General features: G+C 44.8%; 1 protein-coding gene across 1 annotated transcript in view; it reads left to right on the top strand.

The window, feature by feature from the left end:
- Positions 1-14,918, top strand: part of gjd1b (gap junction protein delta 1b) — a gene marked incomplete at both ends in the record, with an annotated part of 46,923 nt that extends 32,005 nt beyond the window's left edge. The window contains 3 exons of the mRNA XM_079513393.1: positions 13,055-13,331; positions 13,778-14,002; positions 14,553-14,918. Coding sequence (XP_079369519.1) covers positions 13,055-13,331; positions 13,778-14,002; positions 14,553-14,918 — 868 coding nt within the window. The remainder of the gene's footprint in view (positions 1-13,054; positions 13,332-13,777; positions 14,003-14,552) is intronic.
- Between the last annotated feature and the right edge of the window lie 8,684 nt (positions 14,919-23,602).

The raw sequence follows: 23,602 nt of genomic DNA, 5'->3' as shown, positions 1-23,602 counted from the left end.
ATCGCAACGCGATGCGCTGTGTCATATTGGTAGCCCCGAACACAGTTATCAGAGGTAGGCCTACAAAACCATTGCAGTGAACCCATGCATACTCCAATATTTGGATTTAAAGTACAACTTTATAAAATGTAACTACATTAATCACATTTTGGGTATTTTTAAACATGATTATATTATAACATGACTATACACAACCTTAGCATGATTTGTTTATAGCAGCTTGTCATTAATCTCTTTATATTTCATGTGCAGAACTCACTTTCAACTTGGTGACGCTATTGGGAAATGTTCCAAAATGTCAAATGTCAAAGCTTGCAGATCAGTTATTTACAACAAAGTATAACATAGGGCTTAATTAATGTAGAACCTGATCTTTGGTGCTGTACTACCTTCACATCAACTAGCCTGCTATGGACTACATTGAGCCATGTGCTAACTGGCTAACAACATGCTGTTATTCTTCACTTGCTAGCAGACTTAGCTTGTTGTTGGCACACTTCTCTGAACTCTCCCTCCATTTTCTGCCCCACTGTTGCCGTGGTAACTAGCACAGGGAAGTTGAGTGGAGGGTTGATGTGGAAGAGGGAGAGAGAGGGAGAGAGAGAGAGAGAGAGAGAGAGAGAGAGAGAGAGAGAGAGAGAGAGAGAGAGAGAGAGAACAAGAGAGAGAGAGAGAGCGAGGAGAGATGGTGGGTAATGTAAAGAAAAAGATGAGAGGGGGTTGTATGGGGTTTCTGGGTATGTAGAACACAGAAACAAGGCTCCTTCTCTCATTCCTTTTCTCCACCAGCACATATTCCAGTCTTCAATCCTGTGTTGTTCTGCCTCTCCACTTCCTATTCTCGCTGTTACTTGTTGTACTCCATTTCAATGCTTTTAGTGGCGAAGCATAACGGCGATGCAGTCTATTTGGGCCCTTGATTGTTCCCCCCCTCCCCCCCGCACAGAGAACGCTGCGCGGGAACAGAAATAACCACTTCATAGCCTGGCTCAGCATACCTGCTGAGACATTGAATCAAAATAGTGCAGGCTCAGCTCACAGGTTATGTACTGTATCAAGACACTGTGGGCTGCTACTAACAGGCTGTAAAGTATAATGGCTGCCGTCCGTGCGTCTGTGGTGGTGGTGGTGGTGACACTGACTGGGACAGCTTTGGAAAAGTTGTTTAAGTAGTCTCCCCATAGAGCTCAGCTTTTCAGTTCAAGTGGTATAACGATTAACGTACACGTGTCCATCTTTAGGATTAATGTTGTCTTTTACCTGCATGCGACGTCACCTCACAGTCAAAGTATGTGCATAGCTGTTGTGAAGAGCCTATGCATCCGTGCTGAATGTTTCATCTTCAAATGCGTGTGCATTGCTTGAATTTGTGGTAGGACAACTTGCCATGCACCTTTACTCCATCTTACATGTGTATCTTGCACTCTCGTTTTTGTTCGTGGCTCTTTTAACTCATAAGATCGTATCCTAAATTTAAGAGAAACCTGCCAATATCTGAGCAGAGAGAGAGAGAGAGAGAGAGAGAGAGAGAGAGAGAGAGCCTGTTTACCAAATCCCCTGCATCGCCATATTCTTACACCAGTGGCCTCCTGCTTCCCCCCCCCCCCCCCCTCTGGCCTCTTACATCTTCCTCACTTTAATTTCCTATCCTTTCTTTCCAATCTCTCTACCCCCCCCCCCCCCATCCCCCATAACCTAACCTAATATTATACAGTACAATGGAGGCTTTCTGCCAAGCCACTTCGCTGAGTACTGCAGCCTACTGTAAAAAACCCTTGTCAACATCCGCTCAAAATGAACCTAAAACAACCGGAGAGTAGGTAATGGATTAAAAGGAAATCTCATGGGATAGTTTTTTAGGCTATATATAGCTAGCCTAGTGCTAACTAAACAGATGTTTCTCTAGTAGTTTCACTCTCTTGTTTCCCAGCGCAACGGTAACACATGTGGGAACATTCTGCAGCTGTTGTTGTTCGGCGACCTCGAAACTGTCGGGCCAGTCAAATCGGGCCACCTCGGAGCGGTGGTACTAAACCATGTGGCCACCAGAACGTCTTGGGGGTTCAGAGACTGAGTCAGCTCCTCTGAGCGAGCTCAGACGAGCGAGTCGCCATGCCGAACGCTGCGAAGATGCACGTGCCTCAGACGGCGCACATACTGTTTTTGCCTAACTTAACACAAAGGGTCTGTAGTCTGTTCTCACCAAGTGGTGCAGAGGCAACATTTGTACGTTTTACTCCAGAATTAGATGAGAGCTTCAGTTACTTTAGCTAGTTATCAATACAGACATGCACTAATACATGAGGATGTATAACGATTTAACATTTTAATCAGATAATCAATAACTACTATATTCTGTGGGAACCGAAATTGCTCGCTGTTGCTCTTTCTCTGTCTCTCTCGCTCTCACCTCGTTGTGCTATGATTTGAGCTGCTGCCTGCGTAAATTGCGCAGCCTTTGTGTGTTTTTACACACCCAGGACTACGCACATGTTCTCTTTCTAGACCCTCCAGGTTTAAAATCCTTGATTATGCCATGAAATATGCAGGTTTTTATGTGATTTCATGCGGTGAAATATGCGGGAAGTTGCAAAATATGCAGCAAGTTTGCGCAATTATGCGCCCTTTTTGGAAAAAAAGAAGAAAAAACTACCCCTGCATGCACCAATTAGCTGATTATGCGGTAAATGATCCGATCACATAAACGCATTTTTCTGGAGGGTCTATAGACTTTTCATCTCATTAGTATCACTGTTTGGATCAGCCATCAAATAACAGAGCAACGACTAAGGGTGGGTGGAATTGCATTACATTGTCAATCTAATTAATTCCATAAATTCATTAACTCAGTTAACTCTGTTATTTTGACAACCTAATTATTATACTGTAGGTCAACCCACCCAGCAGCACATCAAGTAATTAAATTAGTCCCACCTTTCATAACACTAAAGGGATAACCCATTAATGCATTCATAATTACAATCCAGTAATATGATTGTGAAATGGACCATTCACGACCATGAGTACTTTTACATGGTCAACATATTTCTAGGCCATTACTTTTGTGTTTTACTGTCTGCTTACAAAACCCTAAACCTAACCTCAGGGAGCCATGAGTTAGTTTTAACCTGCCACGGGTTAGTTTTAACCTGCCACGCATGTCGGGAGCCACAGGGGCGTTTTATCCCGGCCAAGGGTTAGTTGTAACGAGCCACGCATGTCGGGAGCGGCGGTGTTGTCGGACTATAATGCCTGTCGGACTGTTAGTATGTCTAACCAACACAACGTACTGTCTGCACCCCACCCTACTGTTAGTATGTCTAACCAACACAACGTACTGTCTGCACCCCACCCTACTGTTAGTATGTCTGACCAACGCAACGTACTGTCTGCACCCCACCCTACTGTTAGTATGTCTAACCAATGCAACGTACTGTCTGCACCCCACCCTACTGTTAGTATGTCTAACCAACGCAACGTACTGTATGCACCCCACCCTACTGTTAGTATGTCTGACCAACGCAACGTACTGTCTGCACCCCACCCTACTGTTAGTATGTCTAACCAACACAACGTACTGTATGCACCCCACCCTACTGTTAGTATGTCTAACCAACACAACGTACTGTCTGCACCCCACCCTACTGTTAGTATGTCTAACCAACACAACGTACTGTATGCACCCCACCCTACTGTTAGTATGTCTAACCAACACAACGTACTGTCTGCACCCCACCCTACTGTTAGTATGTCTAACCAACGCAACGTACTGTGTGCACCCCACCCTACTGTTAGTATGTCTAACCAACGTACTGTCTGCACCCCACCCTACTGTTAGTATGTCTAACCAACGTACTGTCTGCACCCCACCCTACTGTTAGTATGTCTAACCAACGCAACGTACTGTGTGCACCCCACCCTACTGTTAGTATGTCTAACCAACGTACTGTCTGCACCCCACCCTACTGTTAGTATGTCTAACCAACGCAACGTACTGTGTGCACCCCACCCTACTGTTAGTATGTCTAACCAACGCAACGTACTGTATGCACCCCACCCTACTCTGGGTGGACGTCAGCGAGGCCATGCGCTCGCGGCCGGGTCCCGCTAATGCCAAAACATTATGGGTTCAGATCTGAGCCTATAGTCTCCTGCAGGAGGTACCTCTGAAGCAGCTGATAATGATGACTCAAGTAACATTTCTGAATGAAGTGGTTTTTACATTTGGGTTATTGCTACTACTCATAACAAAGACTTCGTCCTGCACGCACCACTGCCCGCAGCCACTGATTTGGAGACTGAAGTGAGAGTGACGTTGAATCGGCGGGAGCTCTCGAGTAAACATACGGGAAATTGCACAGTGAGTGGCATTTCAATCTCCCACAGACCCCATAATTCAGTCTGCAGGGACACAAACAGCTGTGTGTGTGCCGTGTGTGTGTGTGTGTGTGTGTGTGTGTGTGTGTGTGTGTGTGTGTGTGTGTGTGTGTGTGTGTGTGTGTGCGTGTGTGTGCGTGTGCGCGTGTGTGTGCGTGTGCATGTGTGCGTGTCTGCCCTTGTGCACAACCAGACTACGTTCCTTCCGTCTCATTCAGGCACTATTCCATTATTTATTCGTAGTATGACTAACCGTGCACGGTGCATGTTTAACTGTCTGTAAATCAACAATGCTGAATAGAAGCTGTTTAATTACATACAACAACTCCCTTGGTTCAAGATAACAATCGTCAGATAATGAGAGTGGGAGACGGATAAAAGGCGAGGAGAGATACTGTGTGGAGGTTTGGAGAGAGTCAACGGAAAGGGAGGTCATTTTTACATATTCACTGCAAAATGTATGACAACACAGACAATGTACTAGTGAAATGAAACAATAAGTAGCATCTGTTAGGTGTAGAGGGCCTGAGGATATGCATGTGTGTGTGTTTATGTTCGTGCGTGCGTGCGTGCGTGCGTGCGTGTGTTTATGTTTGTGCGTGCGTGCGTGCGTGTGTTTATGTTTGTGCGTGCGTGCGTGCGTGCGTGCGTGCATGTGATACATGCTTTTGGTGAGTGCCTGTCTAAACAATGCATAAGCCTACTACATAGTACATTTCGCACAACTGAAAATGTAATTTGGTGAATGCGGTCTGTGTGTGAATGGACTGCATTTATATATAATGGCAAACTCATAGCGAGGAGACTAAGGGCCGATTCATACTCCTATTTTAGAGCCGAATAAAAGTCGGTTCGGCTCTGTAGAGCCTACAATGTGACGTAATTTGAGGTTCGGGGGGGCGGGTACCGTCCTAAAGTCGGCTCTTCGGTGCTACTGAAAATTTCTGACGAGCCGAAATCATTTCGGCACTACAGCGCCGAAACAGCGGTAAAATAGGAGTATGAATCGGCCCTTATTCTCCGCAATTGGAAATCTGATAAACCTCCAACAGTCACAAGTTGGGTCAAGGATGTTCTATCCTTTATTTTATTTTATTATACCGTTGGAGAAATTCAGATACAACAGGTACAAATCTCGCCAGAAACTTTTAAAGGCTTCATGGTCCCCTTTCATTGAATGCACCCTTTCACTATCTTTTGATGCTGTATCCTAGCTGTTATAAGTGTTTTCCTACATGTCATTTTTCTGTTTCCCTTATATTGATTTCTAGAAACGATGTACACTCTTAACTCTTTCTAAGGTTGTGCTTGTCATGTTTTATAGTGATAATTGGCCCTTTGGTGTGGTTTGGGCTTAACCTCGAACCTTCGGATCCCAAGACTGCCGCTCTACTTCCTGAGCCAGTGCCGCCCCACGTGTGTGTGTGTGCGTGCGTGCGTGCGTGCGTGCGTGCGTGCGTGCGTGCGTGCGTGCGTGCGTTGCTCCGACATATTCTCAAAGCCACAATGAGTGGGGCGCTCACTGCAGAGAAACTACTAACAAACGCTATAAATCTGCATCCAGAGATTATACTGATGGAGAGAGAGAGAGAGAGAGAGAGAGAGAGAGAGAGAGAGAGAGAGAGAGAGAGAGAGAGAGAGAGAGAGGGAGAGAGGGGGAGAGGGGGAGAGGGAGAGAGGGAGAGAGGGAGAGAGGGAGGGGGAGAAAGAGGGAGAGAGATAGGATGGGTGGCAGGGAGAAAGAGAGGGTTGTATTCGAGGGAATAAACAAAGGAAAGGAATCAGGATGAGAGTAGAGATCATATTTGGGGACTATAAGCAGGGGGGGGGGGGGGGGGGGTTGGGGGGGACAATGGTAATCTGAAGCTATTTGGTGGCATTAATAAAAAAAAATGCAAGAATCCTCCCTTGGCCCGTGCATGCAGGCACGGATTATAGCAGTGGGTTTGCGTGTGGAAGCCATTATATAATTCATTCTCTATGATGAGATTTTCCTCCATCGTTTGTTGTCGTACCAATCCCCCCCCCCCCCCCCCTGCTCAGATATTGGCAGGTTTCTCTTTCATTTAGGAAGAGGCGGCACAAAAAGCCCATGCTGGGTTTTTTATGCGACTTTGGTGATCGTTTTCAGACCATTTTCGATCTTAAACACTGTCATTTGATTTCTGCTTTCACTATCTGGTTCAATCAGCCGCACCACTGACTGACAGACTGGGCTGGAGAGTGTGCGTGTGCGTGCGTGCGTGCGTGCGTGCGTGCGTGCGTGCGTGCGTGCGTGCGTGCTGCGCACACGTTCAGTGCCATACTCTCTCGCTCTCTGTGATGAATTCTCCACAGTCTCTAAGCTTCTTAATGGAGTCAACACAAGGGCAAAATGCATTTTCATTGTTTTGTATATTTTTCCCCCCAACCATCCCTCAGAACCCTTTCTGTCTCTGAACCCCCCCATCCCCCTCCACCCCGCTCTCTATTTCTCTCTCCATTTCCTGGACCACTCACCCATACGTCGGGTGTTCGCATGTGGGTGGATTGGATTGCCAAATAATTCCTTTATTTTCTCGTTTTCAATTTGTGGAGGTCATCACAGTTGACCCGCAATGTTTGTGATGAGAGAGGTACATTTGGTGTTGGACTTTGGGAAGGATTAACTCCGCCCTGCGACCCCACAGCTGTGACACATGGGCCCAGCAAAGCAACGGTGCCATCGGTAGATTACCCAACGTACAGTACAGCCAAATGCCATCTAGATTTGGCGATAGCTGAGGGGCTACATCCCGGACTGTTTCTCTGTGGTGCTCATGACCAATCTACTTTAGCATCCAGATGTGCGTTTTGGATAGATATTAACATCTGGAAAGGCTGATACACAAGCCTCATACTTTACCTTTTATAGATAACTTTACACTGCTGCTGTTGATTTGTTTATGGAGACAATTTAACATCTTTAGTGTGGAAGTAAAAAAAGTTAACTACACGTTTATTTACTTTATATCAGTACTCAACACAACTCATTTCCCAATACAGAGGCAAATTCTATAGCCTAAATATATGTAGGCCTATATTCTTGCCACTTAATTGGCCGTTAACCCAAATTATTATTATTTTCCTTTTTCTCATAACATTTTGACTTTGACTTTGCTCACTTGGTCCATTGGTGTGCTATGGGTACAAAAAGGATGTTTGATTTTGATTGATTGATTGATTGATTGATTGATTGATTGAATACTTTATTAGCAGTTGAAACATAAGGCAGTAGTGAGTGAGTTTTGAAACCCACCAGGCTAGATTGCAAATCTTTGACAATATAAATGTTGATGTGTTTACAACCATCTTTAACGTATAGGCAATTTCTACGTTGATTTTGTCCTAGCAATAAAACTATAATCGCCACTGCAGGAAATCTCGGCCATCTGTTTTGCTCTGAAAACATCCAATTATATGTCATACTTATTGATTTTCATAAGTGCACAAGCCCATACATCCTTACATACATACAGTAGAGTACATGATGAATGAAAACTGGAGGTCAGGCCTTAATGGGCCAGTGTAATGTGTATGTTCCCACGAGGTAATGATGGCTATTCATCATAATATATTTATGTGTACGGCTGTGTGCTCCTTAGTCACAGCTTGATCCTGTGTAAGAACCATGTGGAACTCTGTGATCTCTGTCAGCTCTGCTGGGCAAAGCCCTCTGTATACCCTTTGTCAGGGCTGTAGAGTTAAAGTACTGCTATTAATGCATTCAAAAGTGCATTTTCTTTTTTAATAACAATGCATTGCTGTGTTCAAATTTTGACATAAATGCAAATGCAAAGAGAAAAAATGCGGTGAAAATCTACCCATTATGCTCACAAAATATTGCGCTGTGATGAGCTTGTTGATCGGCTATTTTGATTCTCAACTTATTTTATTTCAGGGGTCGCCATTTGATATTTCTTATCTCTGGGAGCCACATATCCACTGTAAAATCCTCACGAGTTACAGGCCTTTTGTTTCCATTTGTTTTATTTGGCCGGGGACCCCCATGGAACCCCCTCAAGTACCCCTGCAAGGGGGTCTCCGACTTTAAGAACTGGTATATACTGTACAACAGTGGTCTAGTGGTCCAGGCGCATGCCACATATAGGATCTGGCCTGACCTGTTCGAGTCCCGTTCATGACGACCTTTGCTGCATGTCTCTCCCCTTCTCTCTCCCTCTTTCCTGTCCGTCTTCACTATAACTATCAAAAAAAAGTGGGGTCCAGGTACCCTCTGGGTTCCTTGAGGGGGGTTCCAAATGGACCCTTACAGGTCTGTAACTCTCTGAGAGTGTTTACTGTAAATGCACCCATAAGGGTCCATTTGGTTCCATTTATATACTCTCAGCTTTATGTGGCGTCCTTGAAATGAAAAGGTGTGAGAACCACTGCTATATGAGACCTAGTTAAGAGACTGAGGGGACAACCTGTAAAAACTAGGATAGTGAAAGCACGCATGCAGACTACGAGCACAGAGGTCTGAAAAATGAATGAGAGGTGGAGAGAGAGAGAGAGAGAGAGAGAGAGAGAGAGAGAGAGAGAGAGAGAGAGGGGGAGGGAGAGAGGGAGAGAGAACAAAGTGGGATGAGAGACTGTTTGAGGACAATTGTCTGGAAGATGGGAAAGAAGAAAATATGCGCACACCACGCACGCACACACACAGACACGCAAGGACACACGCAAACCTACACAGACACAGTAGGTGTGCGTTCATGTGCCTTGTAGTTTGGAGAAATCTCTCAGTCAGCACCTCCAAGCACATCATGCTTGAATAAGCATGGAAACCCACGCAGCCACAAGGACACACACACGCTCACGCACGCACGCACGCACGCACGCACGCACGCACGCACGCACGCACGCACGCACGCACGCACGCACGCACGCACACACACACACACACACACACACACACACACACACACACACACACACACACACACACACACACACACACACACACACACACACACACACACACGACTCCTGAGTGACGCCACTACAACCACAAATAATCCTACTCACATAACACAGAAATAGCTCCTAAACTGCAAACGAGATAAATTGAAGCCCATCTGTTGCTAGGGGGTATGAGGCGACTGAAAAAGAAAGAAGAGTGACATGGAGTGACAGAGAGAGTATGAAAGAGAATGTGAAATAAAGAGAGAGAGAGGATTGTGTGTGGTGAATGGATAACAGCGCGATTGTGTGTGTGTGTGTGTGTGTGTGTGTGTGTGTGTGTGTGTGTGTGTGTGTGTGTGTGTGTGTGTGTGTGTGTGTGTGTGTGTGTGTGTGTGTGTGTGTGTGTGTGTGTGTGTGTGTGTGTGTGTGTGTGTGTGTGACACACTTGTGTATTGCTTGTGTGTAATGATATTAATCATGAGTTCCATTCTCAGCGAGGTTCGCGTGAGGGTTGCCATGTTAACAGACAAGAGTGAAGAGTCTAATATTAAATCAGATATCATGCCAGTGATGCCACACTACAATCACTACACGCACGCACACACACGCACGGTGGTTATTGGTGGACAGTAACTTTCAGTTTCAGTTCAAATAGAAATGTTGTACTTTTGACTCATTTCTAGGAAGAAATACTCATCATAAGATATAAGATATTTCTTATAAGATGCTTATATAATTAAGAATGTACTCTCGGGACCCAAACGTATACAAAAATATATTGTGAATTAACCACTCAAAGCCTATTTCAAAACCACACAATCTGCTATTTTCGCTATGTTTGAAGATTTATTATAAATGTTTGAAGCGAACTTACAATGTGTCACATCACGATGCATTGTAAGCTTGCAGAGCTGAAGAATTACATTTCATACATTTGAAAACTTGTGAAATGGGACTTTCTGCATAATGAGTACTTTCTGCTGTTAAGTACATTTTTATACCAATAAAGTAACAGAGTATTTCTACATTGCAGTATTGATACTTTTACTTAAAGTAAAAAAAAAAAACGTGAGTACTTTTTCCACCACCACAGCACATACTGGCAGAAATGGCATTCGGCGCCTCAGTGGTCTTCTGTGGTCCTTATCAATGGAAGCGATCACCTTACGGTGATGTAAAGCCTGTCACACCGTCTCTCTTATCCATTCTACCTTGGTTACATCTCTCTCTGTCTCGTCAGCTGTGATTTTCATTTTAGATTTCTCCTCTAAGCCTTAAGTCTGCGTTTTGTCATCCAGATTTGTATCCTGCATTAGACGTCTGTTTTTCATATGTCTCCCGCATCATAGTTTTGCTTTATGCGATGCAACAACAGCCCACTATTTACCTTATCCTCTTTGGTTATCCTATGTAGGCCTACTGTGTGATGTGTGTATAATGTGTGTGCGTTGGATGGATGTGTGTTGGATGGATGGATGAAAGCATGTGTGTAATAATAATCAAAAATAATACATACGATTTATATAGCGCTTTTCTAGCTACTCGGCCGCTTTATACAGAAACAAAATAAAAACAATGTTATTTAAGGAACAACTAGTTAACAACTATAAAGGAAGGTATAAAGAAAGGGGGTTGGGATTTACGTAGGGAATGCGAGTGTCAAAAGGTGGGTTTCGAGTGTGGTTTTAAACGTGGCGAGGGCGAGGGCAGCTCCGATGTGAACTGGGAGTAAAATGGTAAATGGTAGACGGTGCATTTATATAGCACCTTTATCCAAGACGCTTTACATAGATTGTCCATTATGTCGCTAGTAGTCTCTCACAATATAACTGTCACTGCCTGAGTGTCAAATTGACGTTTTTAATGAGCCCCTTTCCTGTGTGTTGTCACTGTTGTGCACCTTAAAATTGACAATGGCACATAACATATCTATTGTTGGATGAAAGGAGTCCTTTCAGCCAACAGTAAATATATGATGTGCCATTGTCAATTTTAAGGTGCACAACAGTGACAACACACAGGAAAGGGGCTCATTAAAAAAGGAGTATTGTAGAGTCTACAGTACTCCTTTTACTGTATGAACGCATTCCCCCCTTAATAAGCTGAGCACTCATGAGAACAGGGAAACAATTCATCCACAGATCTGAACAAAAACATTGGCACACAAACCATCAATGCCAATTACCAATTGTTTTTATTGTTTTTTTTGTTTTTTTCGTTGTTTTGTGATGGATAGAGCTGAAGATAATACAAAGTAGAAACATCTTGTTATTTCCAACTGCATTCTTCACGAGTAAATGGATGAACGTAATGCACAATATATGCGTTTTGAATAAACGCGCTGTAAATGCACCATTTACCATTTAGCCCGGGCGGGGGGGGCACAGAGCCACAGTGAGTTCCACAGTAAGGGGGCGGCCACCGAGAAGGCCCTGTCACCCCAGCTTTGCTTGTTTGTCTTGGTGATGTCCAGGAGGTTGGCATTGCCCGACCTGAGGGAGCGGGAGGGAACATGGCGTTGAATGAGTTAACGAGTTAATGAGTAACGGGGATCCTGGTTGTTGAGTGCTTTGTATGTAATGGTTAGTATTCTGAAGTCTATTCTGTGCTACTTGACTGGTGTGATGTGGTCCCTGGACCGGGTTCTGGTGAGCAGCCTGGCGGCAGAGTTTTGTACTGAAGTTTCTTGGTGAACCTTGGTGATGATGACGCCGTATATATGAGTCGAGTCTGGATGTGATAAAGGCATATATGAGTGTCTTACTCTTAGCAGTAGTGTGTGAAAGATTGCAGTTTTAGCGATCTGGTTGACACGGGACAGGAAGGAGAGCGTGGGGTCCAGGATGACACCAGGGTTGTGAACTTGGGTGGAGGGGGTGACAGTGGAGCCTTCATTATTGAGGGAGAATCCATGAGGGGAGCAGTGAGGGACTCTGGGCCAATGATGAGGATTTCAGATTTATTGCAGTTGAGTTTTAGAAAGTTTGTTTGCCGTATGTACAGTATGTAGTTATGCATACACAGTATGTATGCATGTACGCACGCACGTAGGCATGCATGTATAGCCTATGTCTCTGTCGGGAAGACACCACCTAACTCCAAAATGTTCATTTTTCAGGAAATGAAAAATGTAATTTTTTGAAAACAAAGCAATACAACCTCATCACAGTTGGTGTTGTGACTTTAGATATTGTCAATGACTTGCATGAGAGGGAGGGAGGTGGTGGAGTTAGCTGCTTTAGCAGACAGTTTGAGGGTCCAATGTATAGTTAAGACGATTTGCCCGATTTTCTTTTTTCTTTATGTTTTTTTTTGTGGCTTTCGCCTTTATTTTATATTTTTTATGAGGGACAGACAGTAGGCTGACAGGAAATGGGGAGAGAGATGGGGGGGAAGACATGCAGTAAAGGCCGTCGTGATCGGGAGTCGAACCCACGGCACACTGCCAGACTGGATTACCAGCCAAGGTGCCTGGACAACCTGGCCCAGGCCCCCGAAGCACTTTTAACTATACTTTTCATTGATTCAATAATGTTTTACACAGACGTAAAGGGTGTTCAATAGCACTGATTTGTGCAAAAAAAAATGAGTTGGTTTCCTCCCGAGAGCAACAATATATGTATCAATATGGCACAAAAAACATTTGAGAACTACTGGTAGAATCGGCCTCAGGTGTTAATGGGTGAACCTAATGCGACACCTCCTCTCTCTCTCTCTCTCTCTCTCTCTCTCTCTCTCTCTCTCTGCCCTCCAGGATCCTACTGACCGTAGTGGTGATCTTCCGCATCCTGATCGTGGCCATCGTGGGCGAGACGGTGTACGAGGACGAGCAGACCATGTTCGTCTGTAACACGCTGCAGCCGGGCTGCAACCAGGCGTGCTACGACAAGGCCTTCCCCATCTCGCACATCCGCTACTGGGTGTTCCAGATCATCCTTGTGTGCACGCCCAGCCTCTGCTTCATCACCTACTCGGTGCACCAGTCGGCCAAGCAGCGCGACCGCAGCTACTCCTTCCTCTACCCGCCGCAGGTGACTATAGTTATATACTAAAACTATAATATAACTATTAACTAGGGGTGGAGCTCGTTAATTCGTATTGATATTAGTCAACAACAACAAAATATTCTTTAGTTTTGGGTCTGCAAGGCTAAATCTCTTCAAATGGTGGTCCGTCCGTGGCTCAAAGGCACTGTTTCCACACCTGAGCGGAAAACGGCCGACAGCCGCGGACAGAAGAAGCTGTGTTTTACGTCATTTCCGAGTTTTTAGACAGCTGGTGGATGGAAAAGAAGCTCCACCTGCCGGACAAAATTCCCGGCAGTCAGCCGCGGAGGTGGAGCTTAATTTCCATCCACCAGCTGTCTAAAAACCCGGAAAAGAAGCTGCGGACAGCCGATAACGTCCGCGGCTCTTTAGTAAGTGTGGCAGCTAGCACCTACAGAATAAATAATGGTCCTTATACCCTCCGCATGCAGCTGCAGCAGGACTACGAGAGGAGCCAGCTGGGCGCCCGGAAGCTCCGCAACATCAACGGCATCCTGGTGCAGCACCACGGCGGCAGGGACAGCAGCGTGTGCGGCAAGGAGGAGGCCGACTGCCTGGAGGTGAAGGAGATCCCCAACGCGCCGCGCAGCTACGCGCACGCCGGCAAGAGCAAAGTGCGCCGGCAGGAGGGCATCTCGCGCTTCTACATCATCCAGGTCGGTGGTTGATTTCGTCCGAACGTAACTATAAAAGATATGATGACTATAAAGCTATAACACTAAATATTGTGACAATTTCGTCAACAAATGAAAATTAGACTAAAATGTTATAGGGAGGGACTAGTGGAGAAGAGATCCATTTTTGGATGAGCTCTGAAAATAGCAGATCTACAAGCTCACAATGCATCGCGCTGCGACGTGTTGTGGGCTTGTTGTCAGCTTGTTGTCAGCTTGTTGTCAGCTTGTTGTGAGCTTGTGACGCGTTGTGAGCTTGAAAATAGCAGATCTACAAGCTCACAATGTGCCACGATGCGTTGTGAGCTTGTAGATCTGCTATTTTCAGCATGCAACCAAGTGTGAAATCAGGCATTACGACGCCATCAAGGCCCGCCAAAATACATTTTAGTTGACTAAATCAACTGTAGATTCAGTCGACTAAAACTCAACTTTTCAGATGACTAAAATATGACTAAAACCTTCAAAAGACTATACGACTAAAACTATAAAATCTAAATGTTGCTGTCAAAATCCCACACACAATTCACAGGTGGTGTTCCGCAACGTGCTGGAGATCGGCTTCCTGGCGGGCCAGTACTTCCTGTACGGCTTCGCCGTGCCGGGCATCGTGGAGTGCGACCGCTACCCGTGCCTGAAGGAGGTGGAGTGCTACGTGTCGCGGCCCACGGAGAAGACAGTGTTCCTGGTGTTCATGTTCGCCGTGAGTGGCCTCTGCGTGGTGCTCAACCTGGCCGAGCTCAACCACCTGGGCTGGCGGAAGATCAAGGCGGCCATCCGGGGCGTGCAGGCACGCAGGAAGTCCATCTGCGAGATCCGGAAGAAGGACATATCGCACCTGCAGTCGCAGCCGCCCAACCTGGGGCGCACGCAGTCCAGTGAGTCGGCCTACGTCTGAGGAAGGACGGGGAGGAACGACGCCGGGGGGGACGGACGGACAAGGGTTTTGGAAGACGAGGAGACGAGGAATGAATGTGCGAGAGAGAAAAAAAGAGAGAGTTTGTATTTATTGAAAGGAGGAACTGTATGGCGGTGGGGCTGTGTGGCAATAGAATGAAGCAGAATGTATTAAAAGACCAAATCTTACGGCCGTGTGACTGACAGGAAGAGTGCAGAGCTAGCCAGCTACTGTAGGAACAGAACCGGGGAAACGTACAGTATGAGAGGATAGAAAAGATGATCCTCTTTACATCAGAGGATCAGAGGAGGAAAGCAGAGAAGTCAGTCCGACTGCCACAGATGATTCTTGTCTGGTTCATGACTCTCTACTGCTCCTCTCGTCTCTCTTAAGTTCTGAGAGCAGGATGACAGAGAGAAGGACCGGAGCTGAGAGGAGAGGAGAGGAGAGGAGAGGCTGTTCGCAGGGACAACAGGAGAGCTGGGTGTTGTTTGAAGTATCCCATGGTGCGTTTCTTCTGGACTATGTCAGCCGGCATGAAAAAAGAAAAAGAGTGGACAGGAAAGAGGAGAGAACAGGGGGGGGGGGGGGGGGTGTCGAAGTGGGGGAACATTATTAAAAAAGGAACGGAAGAGCCGTCAAAACCATGACGGACGAACGAGAAAAGAGACAGAGAGAGAGAGGGGACGGAGGTTTTCACAAGAGTATAAGCGGCAGAAGGTTGGAGAAGTATGTGTCGCAAAGAACGAGAGAGAGAGAGCTGAGAGAGGGAACGCCATTTCTCTCTCTCTCTCTCTCTCTCTCTCTCTCTCTCTCTCTCTTCCCACTGGAGACTGAGCCAAGCAGGGCTGCCTCTGATCACTGTCAGCCCCGACAGAAACACTGTCACAAGCCGAGCCAGGCGTTGACCTGCCGAGAATGATGATGTTTATGTTTTGTCTCTTGGCAAAAGATGACGGCAACACAAACACACGTGGGGAATACCATAAACACTTTTTTGTCTCTTTTTCTTTTTTTTCTTTTTTGTTCCCTCCTCTGTTGCCCTCTCATTTGGCCGTCTTTTCGCTAACGAGTCGCATGCAACGGCAATACCTCTCGCTCTGTGTAAACTCCAGAGAGGTACATCATGTGTGAGCGGACGGGGCCAACGGACGACCTGCACTATTAACGTCAGAGCCCTCTGTCTCGTAAGCACAAGCCAGTCTCCCCCTCTTCCTCGCTCCAGCATTCCAATACGCTGAGACAGTTGCACGGCGAGACACACGCAGAGAGGTGTGTTAGCTTGTCGGAGGAGGGTATACACATCATTTTATTACTATTTTAAACAACTTTTTCTAAACTATATCACCAAGTCTGTGTTTATTTTTTTATTTTTTTGTGGTGGTGGTGGTGGTGGTGGTGGTGGGACGGACACCATTGGGGTATTCACGCATTGTTTAGAAAATTACATAGAATATATCATAATATATTATTTAATCACTTAGAATTTATCTAAATAGATATATTTATCTTTGCAAGGGGTTGGTTGGTCAGAGACCTTCTTTTTTTTGCTTTTTCAAAATGTTAAAATGTCTGTCTTTTTTAAATTCTTGTTTATTGTCAAGGCATTTCACTGATGGAACTGAATGACATGTAGCCTACAGCGTTGGGGGGGGGGGGGGGGGGGAGTTCGTTGAACTTGTAAAGCTCTGTTTTACGAGCACTTTGAAACGGATCACTCTGCAACGTTTCATACGTTTCATGCAAAAAGGTAAAGCCTAATTTATATTCCGTCATATATGACAGTATACGAAGTAGGCGTAAAGAATAACTTACTTCATTCAATACTTTGAACATAATCGTCTCTGTCGGGTGTAAAGCTCATTTGCTCATAGAAAAGAGGAGCAGATCTACAAGCTCGAGCTTGTGAATCTGCTACTTTTGATGCTTCTGTGTGACGCTGTAGCATGATCAAGTAAGGGCGTTAGTTCACAAAAACTATATATATATGGAGATAATAGGTTTTTGCCCGACAGCAACGATATGTAAACATTCTAAAAACAATTGGCCTCTTATGAAGGGAAATGTGATGCAGAACTGGATGCATTTTTTTAACACCGCGCACGCACGTGCACGCACGCACGCACGCGCGCACACACACACACACACACACACACACACACACACACACACACACGCGCACACACACAGTCACACACACCTCCTTCTATTGGACTGGGTTTCTGTTAGAAGAAGAAGAATCAGCAGCAGGTGTGTGAGCCCTCAGAGGCGTTTGGAAAAGGCATGCTTGTTTACACAACGCTGTGTTTCTGAAATGATCAAGCTGTTATAGCTCATGAATTATTTGTAATTCTCTAAGGCAGGGGTCTTCAACAAGGTTTCCGGGACCCCAAGGGGGTCCTCAGAGATACTGCAGGGGGGGGGGGGGGGGGGGGGGTCACCAAATCTTTTGGTAGGGACTTAATTTATTTTTATTTTTTTTACATGAACCACTTGAACCCTCGCATCCCAATTCTGGGGGAGAACATTACCCAAGAATAGCAGATCTACAAGCTTGTAGCTTGTAGTTCAGCTATGTTTGGCGAATAGGTTGGGGGACAGGGGAAAATAGCAGACCAAGTAAAGTACAGAGCCAAAGGTCAAGTTAAACCATTGAAGGTTTTAGGCCTGAACTAAACGTTGAAGACCCCTGCTCTAAGGACAGTAGTGGTTGTTTTGTCTCTTTTTTTTCCTTTGGTTTTGTAATCTCAGTGGTTTTAAATCCTTCATTTCTCTTATTGCATGCATGCCTTTTAAAGAAAAAAATATATGAAAAAGGAATGAAAAGAAGGTAGATTAAGATGATGAAGAAGGAGGGATATGTGTTGCACCTTGATTATCGTGGACGGTGAGAGAGAGGAAGACTGAAGGGCCTAACATTGGGGAGGCAAGAGTTCTCTAGTTCTCAAAAAAATGAATATAATAATCCAGTTCTCTCAAGGGCCCTATGTTCTCCCCCCAAACTACTGTGCACGCACGGTCGCACGCACGCACGCACGCACACACACACACACACACACACACACACACACACACGCACGCACGCACGCACGCACGCACGCACGCACGCACTGAGAGGGCACTTTATCACAGCAGAAACTAATATATACTTTGTCATACAGGAGCGCATTGCTCACCGAAAATAAACAGTTACATCTGAAGATGAACTTCAGTTATTTTTGGCTAGCACAAGGTGTGAACGAGGCTAATACACCTGGGAGGCCCAGGCATAAGAGGTGTGTCGGTTGTGAGGAAACGAGAGCGCGCCGTATGCACTGTGATGTGCACAGTACACACAATGCCCGCGGCACCACAGAGGTGATTAAAAGGGTTCTAGCTGAGTGGAAGTGCTTGGACCGGCACAATGTCCTCCTGTTCAGAAGCCTTTGGGCTGCGAGGGCCCCCATGCCGTATACAGTATGCACATATTAAATGCACGGCTTTCACGCATGCACGGACAAGCCCGCACACACGCAAACGCACACACAGAAGTAGGAGACAGATAGTTTTCAGCTCAGACGGGTTCGGTACAACTTTATTGGTCCTGGCCCGCCGACAGGGAGGATGGCGTTTAGGTTCTATAGTGACAGTGTCTTGATTGTCGTCCAACTCAGCAACAGGTCCAAGATACGTCTTCTATACCAGATCTAAACATAGCAGAGACTAAACGTTACGACGGAGGAAGAAGGACTGCCTCTGTGTGCACGACGTGTGCCTGTTCTGTACAACACTGTGTGTATGTTGGAGCGATGCTCTCCGCCACCTTGTTTTAAAACAGGTGAGGTCATTCTTAAACACGCAAATCAGTCAAATATAGCTCCCAAATGTTTAGGCTGTCGAAGAAAACAGATGCATTCGCTCACACACACTTGGTAGAAAACTCTGTTTTGGTCCTCTGAGCTTTGTTAAGTGTGTGCATGTTGCTTTCCTCTTCAAGTAAAGATACCGTATAGGTGGTGCCTTGCCTTGGAAGAGAATACACAGAATAGGCACGATTCGGCTGTTGCTTGTCACTGTGCCACAATCAAACAGGCAAGCAGGGTGCTATGCTTTCACAGGTAAAGCCAGTTTGAGGCCAATATGTCTCAATGTGTCTCAAGTGACACTCACAAGGCATTAGACAGGCATTTAGCACTTAGCAGACGCTTTTATCAAGAGTGACTCACAAGTGCGAGGAGTGTCTCGAGCAGTATGGTTTGTTTTGAAAAGTGCAGCAACACAGCCTGTGGTATTATGGGCTTGATTCCCAGAGGGACCACATGTACGTGTTAAAACTCATGGCACTTGCAAGACAGTCCGGATGGAAGCAAATGTGGCAGACATTAACAGCGTTTCCTCTTGGACTCGTTGCCCTATGTGCAAGGTATATTACATTGTTCAAACCTTAAGCGTCATATACTGTACGCTCATAGAGGCCGGAGGTAAGTAGCACGCTGACAGCTGATATATGTCAGAACAAATCCCCCCAGCCCCACTCAGTCTCCAACTCCCCATTCACTCCCCAGCCAGCGTGCTAATCTCTGTGATTCCTACAGGTGATTATCCCTGGAAATAGACCCCAATGAGGACCTCTTCAGAACCACAAGAGGGATCCTTTGTGAATAAATGTCATACGGACTAGGGAGACTATAGGCTGTCAGGCTGAATTCATGCTGTGAATCCTAATAACAGAGGTTAAGAGGTTAAGGCTCAGCTCGCCCCTCAATTAGGCCCAACCTGTTCTTCTGTGCAGGGCTTAAACACTGACCTTGAGCTGGATGGCCAAGCCAATGTTCTGTACTGTACTGACTGCTGAAGAGTAGGCTACAATACTGATCTCCACACAAATACAGACACACTGAGATACACATAATCTCCTGTCTATACAATAAAACCCTATACTTCATTGAACGGGGTCCCCCACAGGCTACTGTGGGAAAAAGTTAGACAACGTGTCGCAAGCTGACGAGTTGTGAGCTTTTAGATCCGCTGATTTGGCTCACGTGGTTAAAGTAAAACTCCACTGCTTTTGAACCTTATCGTCTCCATGTCTTTATATCGGCAGGAGTAATGATTTATACGATCAATGTTCTCCGGGAAAGGAAGAAGAGGTCTCACTTCTCGATCGACACAGTTAATGTCACAAAGCGATTAAACGTCCTCAAATGCAACAGTGGAGTATATATTTCTTGTATGGTGAACGTATGCATTTGCTATACATAGAAACCAGCCCCAGACTGCACCACAGCCATTTGAATAGAAACCAGCCCCAGACTGCACCACAGCCATTTGAATAGAAAGCAGCCCCAGACTGCACCACAGCCATTTGAATCCAAGGTCTCTCTTTTGTTACAATCCTCTGGTCTTTAATGTCTCAACTCATTCAGGAACCAGTCCCTCACAAACAAACGTACAAACACAGCTGGCTGGGAGTGCAGACGATCTTAAACGTGACTGCACTCAGGCACAATAATTGATCACTCACACGTCATGATCCCTTTAACGTATGTCAAGTACGAAAGTATTGTCAACGATATACTGTCAATACACATCAATACCGTATCGATGAACTGGACTGTCCCCAAAGTGAGAACTGGATGCAGCTCTTCTTTACAGTCCACCTCTCTCCATGTCTACTTTTTACTTATCTGTCAATGTGAAAATGTATTATGCACAAAAAATGATCTTCTGTTTATCGTTCTGCCGTGTGGGTTCACTATGTTGTCTGTTGCTCTTTTTGTACAGTATATGTAACTGAAAGACATATCTGAAAAAAAAGGAAGATGACTTTTTTATGTACAGGAACAAAAAAAAGCTATTAAGGGTATATTATTGAAGTATAAGACTATAGCAGAAATTTATTATATTTCCTCCCTTGCCAAAGTGATATGCAAAATTATTTTTTTTTTAAATGCATGTGTAATCGCTAGAGTGAGCATGTTTCTACCTTTTCTTAAAACAAATCTTTAAAAGAAAGATGTTTTTTTAGTCCAAACTTACAGAAGGAGATAAGCTATGTAGTCTTGATGCCAAGTGTCCAGCTCTTCAGAAGTCAAGCAGGCAACACCAACTCAGTGATATTGTGAGCTATACCTATTACACTTATGCCATGTAGCACACTCTACTTTCAAACGTTTTTATAATGCTATATAAAACCTTCAACTAAAATGACAACTATTAAAAAGTCTCAAATATCTGCATATCGTCTCTGTCAGGTGGAAACCTCAAAATAGTTACTTTTCAGGGTTAGGGTTAAACGCGTCACGTTTCAAGCTTACAGATCTGCTATTCCGATACGTTTGTGTGACGCTGTATGAACACGATGGGCGAACATTTACGAAACAACACAAAGAGTTAAAATATGGAGATAAGAGGTTTCTGCCCGACAGCAACAATATCATTTTTATAGATTCTGCAACATTGGATGCTTTTTAAATGTGTAAGCTAATCTGCTCGATGTAGCGACAGGCCTATGATACTGTGAGTGTGTGTAGGGACGGCTGGTTGTCACGCCGTCCGACCGCCGTGATGTCACCGCACAGAACATTCCAGGGCTAGCTCGCCAAGCACAACGTCTAATGTCTTTGAACTTGACAGTAAGGCATGCTTAAGTCCTCAATGAAGTACCAGTTAGACACAGTGGAAGCCTGCAGAGTCACTGTAGATCAAATTCAAACAGCACTGCAGAGGGCTGTAGTTCATAAACTACCGACTCAGGAAGGGAAAATTATGACCTTTTTACAACAGTCTTTTTTAAGTACCTTTTCTCTGGTGGTATGCGACAAACACTTTTATAGTATTGCTTTTTTTAGCATGTGTTTCAATTCTTACCATGTTTTATGAATGATCCCATACAACCCTCTGCCCATGTGATTGTTTAGGCCTACCTGTTGGTGCTATTCAGGCTAAACGTGTAACCAAAACTCAAGGTTAAAAACATGGTGCATGCTATTTTCTACATGCTTGCCACAAAACTGTCCGGGGAATGGACCTGAAATTTGACTTTATGCTTAGTGAGATCCATTTGCTTTTCTCCAGCACAATACAAACTTCTGTACAGTATGATTATGTGTCAATGAAGGTCTTGACAAAGAAGAATTTATAGAATAGAATCCATGCAATGTCACTGGGAACTGAAAACGAAATCCATGGGGCAGGATGTTCACTTAACTTGAGTTAACAATTTCAGGCCTACAAGCTTAGTAAACCTGTAAAGGTACATGACAAATCTACTTTAAATAATTGAATTAAATCTCCTGGAATTTCCATTTGAGTATCCACTGAAATAACATTGATAATCGTGCTGCCCTGAATATGGGCAGTTATTTAAGCATCTAATTAAACTGTTGCACTCATTCCTCTAGACTTGGTGATCTGCCAACACCACCACCAAAGGCTTCTCAGATTAACTTTGTAATCACATTCTTTCAGATGAGCTGGCAGCTCTTAGCCTGGCATGGCCAGACTCATATCACTGATATTAGTAGATATTAGTCTGGAACTTCAGTGTGGAAGATTTATTTCCAAGGGGCGGTTACAAACAGATTCTAACGTTTGTCTCACTTTGAATAGTGGTCACCAATCAACCAAAATATTTGTCTGGTTTCCAGGCTAGGCAGCCCTCGATCCTTAGACACATACACAACTGGGTAAATGCAAGCTTAACTTGAACATTTAAGGGCTTCTGATTTTGAGTAGCTACTAATGAAAAAAGCCATAGTTTTTAAAAGGACATCATCAAATACCTTTTTTTTTTATAAAAACATTCAGATTCCAAAGGTCTTTAAGTTGGCCACGCTGCAGGAAGGGTAATGAAATTTCTCATTATGTGTGCGATTGCACAGTAATCTACACCATATCATTGAAAGAGAAAACTAAAAAAACAATTTTTAAAGTGTCCTTTCCCCAGATGTTCAACAAAAAATAATGCTCTGCTATGACCAATGCTACCAAATCCAACCCAATACCCACTACCAATTGGACACTGGCTGTCCTATGAGCTAGATTATAACGGGTTTAGTGTTTGGGTGTGGAGGACCTCTCTCTCACCCCTTCTAAGCTGTCATGATATCAATAGCAATGATTTGTTTTAATTATGTTGAGTGGCAGGTCCACGGAAGGACGGAATTAGTTAGAGCCACAATCTGGATTTAACCAAATACCCCTGTCCCAGCCACCGTTAAACCGTGATGAAAATATGAGATCTAGAACCCTACCACTTTGCTGATGTGTTCGCATGCCATGCACATTCATTTTTAAACTATATTGCATCCCTTCAGACTTTTCTGCTGTTTAGAGTCTTTACAATTAAAGGCCACATGACATAACCACAATTACCCAATCACTGCCAGATTGTAGCTTTTCAGAATGGCACGTATACCTGTATATATAGCTTAGCGGGGAGAGGTGGGAATGAATCTATACAAGGAAAAAGGGAATGTGGACAGAGGGGGATACAGCAGCTTGTAGCTAGACAGCACTGCCTACCTCAAGTCCACCTCCCAATCTAACACTGCCCCCACCTCCCCCCCCCCCCCTCCTCCCCACCCCAACACACCACCACACTCCCTAAACTAGCATCATGAAGTTAATTCAGAACATCAATAAGACTGTTGCTCATGCGTCATTTATGCAAGTCGATCTGTATCTTATTTGTGGATACCGGT

The sequence above is a fragment of the Electrona antarctica genome, assembly GCF_951216825.1.
Source record: "Electrona antarctica genome assembly, chromosome: 11".
Classification (NCBI taxonomy): Eukaryota; Metazoa; Chordata; class Actinopteri; order Myctophiformes; family Myctophidae; genus Electrona; species Electrona antarctica.
The sequence above is the reverse complement of the archived record's forward strand: the minus strand, read 5'-3'. Positions and strand labels throughout refer to the sequence as shown.